The sequence below is a fragment of the Anolis sagrei genome, chromosome 3 (genome assembly GCF_037176765.1).
Source record: "Anolis sagrei isolate rAnoSag1 chromosome 3, rAnoSag1.mat, whole genome shotgun sequence".
NCBI lineage: Eukaryota > Metazoa > Chordata > Lepidosauria > Squamata > Dactyloidae > Anolis > Anolis sagrei.
Window position 1 is genome coordinate 170,051,630 of NC_090023.1, and position 12,343 is coordinate 170,063,972.

Here is a 12,343-nt window from a genome sequence, read left to right on the forward strand (position 1 = left end):
CTAGTATGCATAATCGTGGAGCTTTTAGAACTTAATATTTCTTTCTCTGTTATGCTCCCTTGGGATATGGTGTAGCTTTAAAACATAGTTAAAGTCTGAAGAAAATATGTTGTTGTAATCTATAGGAATTATGTCCCCCCCCCCCAAGATGTTCAAGTGAATACCGTATATTAGATTGACCAAGTGAAATAAAATGGGGATTTTCCTTGCCTGTTAATCCTCTGTCACCTAGCTAACTTAACGTGACCTCCAATCTAATATGTCAGCTCCAACCTGATGATAGTGTTGAAGAATACGAATAGGAGTCATGTGCTAGGCCAAAGCAGTTCAAAGTCTTTACCAAGGCACGTCTGGCGGTGGTGGCCTTCTCGGTGGTGGCCCCCCGGCTGTGGAACACTCTCCCTGTTGAAGTTAGACAGGCGCCCTCCTTGATGGCCTTTCGTAGGGGGCTGAAAACATGGCTCTTCGAGCAGGCCTTCAACTGAGTGTATCTTGAAACGACACTGGAATGAACTAGGATGATGAATTTTGGCTATGACCCCAGGACTTGACGAAGCGGATTTTTAGTATAAGTATATGTTATGTTGTATTGTCTGGTTTGTATTGTCCTGATTTATTGTACACTGTCCTTTTCTGTTGTTGTTCACCGCCCCGAGTCGCCCTCGGGCTGAGAGGGGCGGTCAATAAATGCAAGAAATAAATAAATAAATAATAAATAAGACTGAGTCAGAGGAGGTCATAATACTGGAGTTTACATCGAACACATAAGTAATATAGGCTAGCATCATCTCAAACCACTGTGATAACTTATTCATGGTTTGATTCAGTAGAATACTCACAATAAAAAGAGCTTCTCTGAGAAAAGGAATCTATAAATACCAGGCATGTAGCCGGGGGGGGGGGCTCGGGGGGCTTCAGTCGTCCCCCCCGAAATTCTCATGGTGGTTCGCGAAAAGGCCTTACTGGTGCATTATTTAAACTGTTATGTTTATTCATATCATGATCTGATCACCATACTCAATATATCCCATATGCATGGGGGTATTGGGGTAACAATACAAAAGGTTTGCTAGGGTAGACCCTCTTTCACTCAGACTCAGCCCCCCCGAAACTCAGCCCCCCCCCGAAACCCCCCCTGAAATTTTTTTACCCCCTCCCCCCCGAAACGAAATCCTGGCTACGGTCCTGATAAATACAGAATATACATGCATACATACGTATTTGGAATTTTGATTTTCCTTTTCAGTTTTGGAATACTAGTATTTATTTATTTATTTATTTGCTATATTTGTATACCGCTTTTCTCAGCCCTCGGGCGACTCAAAGCGGTTAACAATAGCAAAATTCAATGCTCAGAACAACATAAAACAGTTAAAAACAATTAAAACAGCATATTAAACAATCAATTATACATCAATAAGCATCTCGTTAGCGTCTCATAATTCGAATCAGGATCCAGTTTCATCATCCAATTGTTTCATATTCTTTACACTGCCTATTCAAATGCCTGTTCAAACAACCAGGTCTTCAATGTATTGTCAAAGGCTTTCAAGGCCATAATCACTGGGTTGTTGTAGGTTTTTTCAGGCTGTATGACCATGTTCTAGAGGCATTCTCTCCTGACGTTTCGCCTGCATCTATGACAAACATCCCCACGAACTTACGACCTCATTACCTCACGACCTCTGAGGATGCTTGCCATAGATGCGAAACATCAGGGAAGAATGCGTCTAGAACATGGCCATACAGCCCGAAAAAACCTCAACAACCCAACCAGGTCTTCACTTTCCTCCGGAATGATAACAAGGAGGGGGCCAATCTAATATCTGTAGGAAGGGTGTTCCACATCTGAGGGGCCACCACTGAGAAGGCCCTGTCTCTCATCCCCGCCAGACATACTTGTGACACAGGCAGGACCAAGAGCAGGGCCTCCCCAGACTATCTTTTTAAAAAAAAATATTAGATTTTTATATAGAATACAAAAAAGAGTGAGAACAATAAGGTATAGAAAAGTGAAGAAAAAAAAGGGAAAGGCCAGTAAAATAAAAAGTAAAAAGGACATCCTAAATAAACCCTAAAAAAAATTAAAAAAAAGATTTAAAATATATATATAAAAACTACAAAAATACATCCACACACACACACACAGAAGGTGACTTCCATTCCATCTTCTTGGATAAAATATTATTATTATTCAAAAATATATTTAAAAAACTATTAAAGATAATAAACATGTCTCTCTTGTTTTTTTATTTTTGCAAATTGTCCAGATAATCATGAAGATTGTCCCAATTCGTTCTTTTTATTATAATGCCTGTATTTTTCTTCAACAAAAAGGTCAATTCGTCCATGTCCTTTATTTCTCTTATTTTTTCCACCCAATCCTGTACGGGTGGTACTGAATCTTGCTTCCACTCTCTAGCAAAAACAATTCTAGCGGCAGTCGTAATATATGTAAAAAGTTTATCCTCTTGTTTCGTCAGTTGTAGATCCAAATCTGTAAAGCCTAATAAGTAATACTCTGGTTTTCTTGTAAAAGCCCAGACTATCTTAATGTCCTAGTGGGTTCAGAGGAGGAGATGTGTTCGGACAGGTAAGTGTGTATGTGCGTATACAATGAGATATCTTGGGTATGGAGCTCAAGTCTAAGGATAAAATGCTCTAGTGTTTCATATACACCTTATGCACATAGACTGAAGGTAACTTTGTACAATAATTTTCACCATTCGGTGTACATTGAACCACCAGAAAAGAAAAATGTCCTTATCTCACCTACCCATGTGGACAATTTTAGATTTTTAGTATTTAGGAATTCTGGATGAGGAATGCTCATTATAGCAAACCCTGTAGGTTAGGCCAGTATTTCTATCCCAGTGTTTTAGACTCAAGGCCTAAGGGAATTTGTCTCCTTAAAGGACCAAAGTAGAAAAGATATCAGTTCATCACATTCACGTGAGTTTTAAAGTAAAAAGCATCTGCACAAGGGTCCAAATCAGACTACACCTGCATTGCTCCTAGAATCATAGAATCATAGAATCAAAGAGTTGGAAGAGACCTCATGGGCCATCCAGTCCAACCCACTGCCAAGAAGCAGGAATATTGCATCCAAATCACCCCTGACAAATGGCCATCCAGCCTCTGCTTAAAAGCTTCCAAAGAAGGAGCCTCCACCACACTCCGGGGCAGAGAGTTCCACTGCTGAACGGCTCTCACAGTCAGGAAGTTCTTCCTAATGTTCAGGTGGAATCTCTTCTCTTGTAGTTTGAAGCCATTGTTCCGCGTCCTAGTCTCCAGGGCAGCAGAAAACAAGCTTGCTCCCTCCTCCCTGTGGCTTCCTCTCACATATTTATACATGGCTATCATATCTCCTCTCAGCCTGTTAGAAAGATTTATTCTTTTCCCCTTGCCATTTTCCACATTAAAAAAAAACCACGAAAGAAAGAGATTTGTTTCCCTGCTCCCAAGTCCCATTGTACAATCCAGGCCTGTAGCGAGGGGGGGGGGGGAGGGGGGTTAGGGGTTCAACCCCCCCCCCCGAAATGTTTCAGATTTTTTTTAAAAAAACTGGTTTACTCATGAATTTTAACTGGTTAACCAAATCCCCATGCTAAATCTATGAGATGCAAAAAATTAAGAGTCCCTCCAGAACTGCAAGCACTATCTCAGGCAAATATTGACAATTTATTCACACTGTTTGGGCCCCGCCTACCTGCATGACCGCATCTCTGTGTACGAACTCACACAATCTCTTCGTTCACCTGGAGAGGCCCTACTCACCATCCCATCTGCATCGCATGCGCAATTGGCGGGGACAAGGGATAGGGCTTTCTCGATGGTGGCCCCTAGACTCTGGAACTCTCTCCCTAAGGACATCAGGCAAGCCCCAGCCAGGATAACTGCATGCCCATCCCCCTCCAAACACCTACCCTTTTCACCTGGTCATGCCCAGCACTTTTTAATTTTAATTATTACATTTGGCCCTACCACAGATTTTAATTGCATTATGATGTGTTGTTAATGTTATTGCCTTGTTTTTGAGTTATTTTGCTGTATTGCTGTTGTTGTTTTTACTGTTGTATTTGGGCTCAGCCTCTTGTAAGCCGCACCCAGTCCTCCAGGAGATGGTAGCGGGGTACAAATAAAGGTTTATTATTATTATTATTATTATTATTATTATTATTATTGTCATTGTCATTGTGGGGTGTGTGTGTTGAATGTTCTCATTAAGGAGGCCAGACTTGGTGGAGGTGGTTGACAGGGGTGGAGCTGCAGGCTATGGAAGGCTGCTCTGCCCCCTGCAGGTGTGCTCTTTGCTTCAGCGTGAGCTCAGAGGCAGGTTTCAACCCCCCCCCCCCCGCGAAATTTTCAACTCCCCCCCCCCCCCCGAAAATGTCAACCCCTCCCGAATTTTTTTTCTGTCTACGGCCCTGGTACAATTCCCATTTACTCCTTAAAATGGTAATAAAATATCCTGAATATGGTTTCCCTTGGGTCTTCTTACGTAATATGATGTTTCCTACAGAGTTTATTCCATCTCTTCATTAGTAAACAAAGAAATTCTACGTTTCACTTGCTTTCACACCTTATATGAAATGCTATTTCTTATGCAAATAGTGCAAATCTCTGAATAGGTATATACAGAGAAGGAAGATATTCAAACCTCCTGTATTCTCAAAAATTTGTGGACTGTTATTGTATGTTACAGGAAACCATCATGCAGGTGACTCCAGTCCCCCTGACAGCAGAAGACTTCAAAATCACTCTCACAGAATTGCGGACATTAATGGAATATCGAAAAAAGGAAGCAGTGAAAAAAATTAAGGAGCTGTATGGTGACACTTCTGAAATCTGTAGACGGCTACGCACTTCTCCTTCAACTGGGATATCCTCAGCAGAATTAGACATTAGGAGATCTGTCTTTGGGATAAACTTTATACCCCCTAAGAAACCTTTAACATTTCTACAATTAGTGTGGGAAGCACTGCAAGATACAACATTATGTATTTTAGAAATTGCAGCCGTCATATCCTTAGGACTTTCATTTTATGATCCCCCAGGAGGAAGTTTTCGAAAATGTCATTCAGATGACTTTTCAGATGAAGAGGAAGAAGGGGAGGCTGACTGGATTGAAGGTTTTGCAATACTACTGTCAGTCATGTGTGTAGTATTAGTTACAGCTTTCAATGACTGGAGTAAAGAAAAACAATTTAGAGGACTGCAGAGTCGTATTGAAAGTGAACAGAAGTTTTCTGTCATCAGGAATGGGGCAATGACACAGGTGCTAGTGACTGAGTTAGTTGTGGGAGATATTGCTCACATCAAATATGGTGACCTTTTACCAGCTGATGGTTTGCTTCTCCAAGGGCATGATCTGAAAATTGATGAAAGCGCTCTCACAGGGGAATCAGATCATGTCAAGAAGTCTCTGATAAAGGACCCCATGTTGCTTTCGGGCACCCATGTAATGGAAGGCTCTGGGAAAATGGTTATTACCGCTGTAGGTGTAAATTCACAAACAGGAATTATCCTCACCTTACTTGGAGCTGGAGAGGAAGATAATGAAGACACCATAACACCTAAAAAGACACAGGACCCTGAGAAAACCAAAGATGAGGAAAAACCTGAAAAGGCAAAGAAGCCAGCTCACCACAAAAAGGAGAAATCAGTTTTACAAGCAAAACTCACAAGATTAGCAGTTCAAATTGGCCAAGCAGGTCTGGCAATGGCTATAGTCACTGTCCTTGTCCTTATAGCCTCTTTTGCTATTCAAACATTTTGGATTGATAAGCGTGTTTGGACTGTTCAGTGTACACCAATTTATATACAATATATCGTACAGTTCTTTATTATTGGTGTTACAATTTTGGTTGTTGCAGTGCCAGAAGGCCTTCCACTTGCAGTCACCATTTCACTTGCCTACTCCGTGAAGAAAATGATGAAAGATAATAACCTAGTGAGACATCTGGATGCGTGTGAAACTATGGGTAATGCAACAGCAATCTGTTCAGATAAAACAGGCACTTTAACCATGAACAGAATGACAGTAGTCCAGATTTTCATTGGTGGGACACATTACAAAATGGTCCCTGAACCTGAATTAATTCATCTAACCGTGCTGGATTATTTGCTTAAAGGTATTTCTGTAAATTGTGCTTATACATCCAAAATACTCCCTCCTGAAAAAAAAGGAGGTCTACCTTGCCAAATTGGCAATAAAACAGAATGTGCCTTACTGGGCTTGCTTCTAGAATTATATCTGAACTATGAGGCTGTAAGAAAGGAGATACCAGAAGACAGTTTGTATAAAGTCTATACCTTCAATTCTGACCGGAAATCTATGAGCACAATTTTGAAAAATAAAAATAATAGTTTTCAATTGTTCAGCAAGGGTGCTTCTGAAATACTCCTTCAAAAATGCAGCCGATTATTGAATGCTGCTGGAAAGCCTGCCCCCTTTTCAAAAAAAGATAGGGAAAATGTGATTAAAAATGTGATTGCACCAATGGCATCTGAAGGACTCCGAACCATATGTCTAGCTTTCAGAGATTTCCCAGTTGGCTTTGACCAAACAGATTCAGTATGGGATGATGAGGACGTTATAATCAATGATTTGACATGTATTGCAATTGTAGGTATTGAAGATCCAGTTAGGCCAGAGGTTCCTGAGGCAATAAAAAAATGTCAGAATGCTGGCATAGTTGTGCGCATGGTCACTGGGGACAACATTGACACCGCTCGTGCAATAGCTGCCAAATGTGGCATTATTCGACCTGGGGAGACATTTGTATGCTTAGAGGGGTCTGAGTTTAATAAACAAATACGCGGTGCTGATGGAAAGATAAAGCAAGAACTTATTGACAAGATTTGGCCTACACTTTGTGTGCTTGCAAGGTCCTCGCCTTCTGACAAATACAACCTCGTAGCAGGGATCATTAACAGTGACGCCACGGGACAGAGGCAAGTGGTAGCTGTGACTGGTGATGGCACTAATGATGGGCCTGCGTTAAAAAAAGCCGACGTTGGCTTTGCAATGGGTATTGCTGGAACAGATGTAGCTAAAGAAGCTTCTGATATCATTCTGACAGATGACAACTTCTCAAGCATTGTTAAAGCAGTTATGTGGGGCAGAAATGTATATGATAGTATTTCCAAATTTCTTCAGTTTCAACTTACTGTCAACGTGGTAGCAGTGATTGTTGCTTTTACAGGTGCGTTTGTCACCCAGAATTCTCCTCTGAAAGCCGTTCAGATGCTGTGGGTCAATCTCATTATGGATACATTTGCTTCTCTTGCTTTAGCAACAGAAAAGCCAACAGAGGACCTTCTGAAACGGAAGCCTTACGGTAGAAATAAGCCCCTCATCTCCCGTACAATGATGAAAAATATTTTGTTCCATGCCGTATATCAGCTTGTAATTGTCTTTACACTTGTGTTTGCAGGTGAAAGAATATTTGATATTGAAAACGGGCGAATAGCACCATTGGAGGCCCCACCTAGCCAACATTATACTATAATATTTAATACATTTGTGATGATGCAGATTTGTAATGAAGTCAATGCTCGAAAGATTCATGGAGAAAGGAATGTATTTTCAGGAATATTCACAAATACCATTTTTTGTTGTATTGTTCTGGGAACATTGATTGTACAGATTATCATTGTTCAGTTCGGAGGGATACCTTTTAGCTGTGCAAAGCTTACACTAGAGCAATGGCTGTGGTGCATCTTCTTCGGCGTAGGGACCTTACTGTGGGGACAGGTAATCACAAGTATCCCCAATGAGTATTTGCGGTGCTTGAGGGAAGTTGGTGATGCCCTCCCACCAACAGAAGATTGTGAAGAAGAAGAAGATTGTGAAGATAACACAGAGATTGACTATGGGGAGCAGGAGTTGCGCCGCAGTCAAATTTTGTGGTGCAGGAGCTTGAAGAGAATACGGGTTCAGTGTAGAGTAGTGAGAGCATTTAGGGCTTCTCTCTACTCAGATGTGCAGTCAGTAGCTAACTCTAAAATTGTCTATGATTTGTCAACCTAAACTTTCCTTTTATTGTGTTATTGAATCTGCATGTCAAAATATTTAGTATGAATATCAATTTTATTAAGAAATATATGAGATTTTGTTTTGTAGCAGGTCATTAATGCGCACCTTGAAACTATTTCACAAAGCAGGGATATTTTTTTCTACAGAATATAGACAGGGGACAGGGAGTTAACCTGAGAAATCAGCAAGAAGTCCATTCAAATTTTCTTCATACATCTGAGCTTTATTGTTTGCAGCTTTTATAGATCTTGAACATTAAATTGCTTATTGCAGGGGGTCTTCAAAAAAGGAGAGTGAGTGATAACGCCAAAAGACATGTCCTGAATGTTTTAAATGTATTCATTTAAATATTATTTATTGTATAAATGATAGTAGTTAAACTGTAAATAGTCTCTTTTTTTTCTTTTGCTGCTGTTCATATTTATGATTGATACAAATTGGCTGAGCTGCCATAGGGCTTTGATTTCACATCTGGAAATGTGCTATCTTCTCTGAGTAATTTGAACCCTTTCTTTAAGCTGGGCTGTGATTCCTATGCAAAGGGGGGTAGATCTGGCTAAAAGAAGGAATGGTTTATTTGCTTGTTGTTCTTCATAGTTGCTTATAAAGATTATTTAACAATAAAAAGTTTAAAACGCTTTACTTGTTGTCGTTTAATAGAAGAACTCAGTTGTACCAAATAATGGTTGCTCATGTGACAAAATTCCCTCAATACAATCTGATTTTTAATTCTCATAAACAGGTCTACCAAGATAGATAGATGGCCTCAAGATTTCATGCCAACTAATAGCCCTCTTCTAGCCTCTCTATAACAGTTGTTGAGTACCTATTCTTAATCTTTAATCAGTTATTACTTAGTTTAAATATATTATAGTACGTAAAAGGTGGCGCAGTGGGTTAAAGCACTGAGCTGCTGAGCTTGTTGATCGAAAGGTCGCAGGTTCGATTCCGGGGAGCGGCGTGAGCTTCCGCTGTCAGCCCTAGCTTCTGCCAACCTAGCAGTTCGAAAACATGCAAATGTGAGTAGATCAATAGGTACCGCTCCGGCAGGAAGGTAACGGCGCTCCATGCAGTCATGCTGGCCACATGACCTTGGAGGTGTCTACGGACAACGCTGACTCTTCGGCTTAGAAATGGAAATGAGCACCACACCCCAGAGTCAGACATGACTGGACTTAACGTCAGGGGACTACCTTTACCTTTTTAATGACATGCTTCATCCGCAAACAGATGGTAACAAATGTGAGTTGGAAAATATCTAGGTCACATTTTTCACATATGCTTTACATGAAAAGATGTAGGGCCCATGTACATGGGTCACATACTTTTGAGCTGGTCCAGAAGGCTACTCTGGATCAAAATACTGTAGATCAGTACTAGGGAAGTCTGCATGGCCAGAGGGTGTCCACACTATGAAACACTGAGTCGGTTTGGCACCACTAGATGGCCATAGGGTATGAAATAGATAGTGATCATCACTTGTCACTTGTCACTTGTCACATGTGCTGGCACTAGTTGGAACACCAGAGCAATGCAAGAGGGGGGAAAGGAGGAATCCCCTGTCTCCGAGCCCCTCAAACCTGAGGGAACTGAGAAGGCCATGTAAACAGAGGCAACCAATTCTAAATCAGACTCATCCCAACTGTTGTTGGAGCCCCCAGTGGCGCAGTGGGTTAAACAGGACTGAAGACCGACAGGTCACAGGTTCAAATCTGGGGAGAGGCCGATGAGCTCCCTCTATCAGCTCTAGCTCCTCATGCAGGGACATGAGAGAAGCCTCCCACAAGGATGATAAAAACATCAAATCATCCGGGCGTCCCCTGGGCAACGTCCTTGCAGACAGCCAATTCTCTCACACCAGAAGCAACTTGCAGTTTCTCAAGTTGCTCCTGACAGGATAAAAAAAAATCCCAACTGTTTATACGTGCCAAAAATGTGGATGAGCTCTGGAAAGTCAGGGAAGCTTTGGAGCAACCCCCAACTTTAGGTAACATTGGACAAGATTGCATTAAGGCAAATCAGCTTCCTACATCATGTGTATGCCATGAAGCCTATTCACCTCCCAACTCATATGACCTGTGTAGATATATCCATGGATTTTCTTTTGAAGTATTACATCCCAATTTGTTGAAAATATTACCGAGAACTTATCTGAGGACAAAACTTAATTACTATATTTCTCAGAAATTTGTCTATAAGAATAGACAATGCAATCTAGTGCATTCTGCTAGAATAATGAAGGCAGTATGGAAACTGAAGGAATGCAGAACAAAGAGGAGGATCAGGGCTTTCAAACTTTAAATTGTACTTTCTTGCATGCTTGGTTGAAAGACTGGATTGTCTTGATTAATAAGAGATTGCCAGAACTGGAAGGGCATGTCCTGAAGTTTGGGTGGCATGGATAATTATGGTATGATAATGCTAAAGAGGTTGGGGTAAAAATTGCTGGAAAAAACATTAACAACCTTAGATATGCAGATGACACCACTTTGATGGCTAAAAGAGAGGAGAAGCTGAGGAGCCTTCTAATCAAGGTGAAAGAAGAAAGTGCAAAAGCTGGGTTACAGCTAAACATTAAAAAAAACAAGATTATGGCAACAAGAATGATTGACAACTGGGAAATAGAGGGAGAAAACATGGAAGCAGTGACAGACTTTGGATTTCTAGGTGCAAAGATTACTGCAGATGCAGACTGTGGCCAGGAAATCAGGAGACACTTACTTCTTAGGAGGAGAGCAATGTCCAATCTTGATAAAATAGTGAAGAGTAGAGACATCACACTGGCAACGAAACTCCGCATAGTTAAAGCAATGGTATTCCCCGTAGTAACTTACAGATGTGAGAACTGGACCATAGGGAAGGCTGAGTGAAGGAAGATAGATGCTTTTGAACTGTGGTGTTGAAGGAAAGTTCTGAGAGTGCCTTGGACCACGAGATGATCTAACCAGTCCATGCTTCAGGAAATAAAGCCCGACTGCTCATTGGAGGGAAGGATAATAGAGGCAAAGATGAAGTATTTTGGCCACATAATGAGAAGACAAGAAAGCTTAGAGAAGACAATTATGATGGGGGGGGGGGAAGGAAGGAAAAAGGAAGAGGGGCCGAGCAAGGGCAAGATGGATGGATGGCATCCTTGAAGTGACTGGCTTGACCATGAAGGAGATGGGGGTGGTGACGGTCAACAGGAAGCTCTGGCGTGGGCTGGTCCATGAGGTCACGAAGAGTCGGAAACGACTGAACGAATGAGCAACAATGCTAAAGAGAATGTAGATTTTATTATAATTTTGTGAGACATGGTTTGTTAAGACTACGAAAAAGATACAAACCAAAGTTATACTTTGAGGTGCCTTTACATGTTTCAACACAACAGACTTCTTATAGGAAGTAGCAAAGGAAAAAATAGTGACTTACCAAGATCTTTCGGAATTTGACCAAGGGTGATATTGAATGAGGTCAAATTAATGTCAGAGGGGCATCATTTTCAATAATATTCTTATAGACAAATATTTGAAAAATCAGAATTTTGGATATAATATACAGGAGTGAAATTTACATAATGTTATGATCTTAAAGTGACTTCCTATTAAATGCATAATTGATATTTGACTTTCAGGAAAAAAAATGTCAAAACGCTCAAAGGAATTTCTAATATGTATTGGAAATGTATGCATGAGGTAGGCATGTTTTATCATATGTGGTGGTTTAGGGAAAGTTTGAGAAATTCCGGAGTCAAATGCATAATATGATACAAAGGATTTTGAATGTTAATATTCAGTTGAAATCAGAATTGGATTGATGAATGATCAATTTGGGAAGAAACATGGAAGATTACCATGATATATGACTAAGGCAGCAAGAGTAGAGTATGCATAGAAATGGAAAAATGCTCTGTTTCCAACAAATGAGAACTGGCTGTTGAAATTAGCCTATTCAAAATGCACAAATTACACTGTTCAACGGAGAAAAAGTTGCGGGCCTGAAAATAGTTGTTCTTTTATGATTTTGGGGTGCTGAAAACAAAAATGACATTTTAAAATGTATATTGGCTCTAGTTTTTATGATATAAGCAATCACGTGATCACGTATGGTTGAAAAAATGCATGTTGCGACTTACACTATGGAAGATTCTAGAAAGTTGCGGGCATGAAAATAGCTGTTCTTTTATGATTTTGGGGTGCTGAAAACGAAAATGACATTTAAAAATGCATATTGGCTCTAGTTTTTATGATATAAGCAATCACGTGATCACGTATGGTTGAAAAAATGCATGTTGCGACTTATGGAAGATTCTAGAATATTCTA

General features: G+C 40.5%; 1 protein-coding gene across 1 annotated transcript; it reads left to right on the forward strand.

The window, feature by feature from the left end:
- Window positions 1-4,714: 4,714 nt before the first annotated feature.
- Window positions 4,715-12,343, forward strand: LOC132770181 (plasma membrane calcium-transporting ATPase 1-like). Its single transcript, XM_067466324.1, has 2 exons — window positions 4,715-8,010; window positions 11,988-12,343. Exons 1-2 carry the CDS (start codon window positions 4,715-4,717, stop codon window positions 12,019-12,021), a joined length of 3,330 nt encoding a protein of 1,109 aa, XP_067322425.1. The 3' UTR covers window positions 12,022-12,343.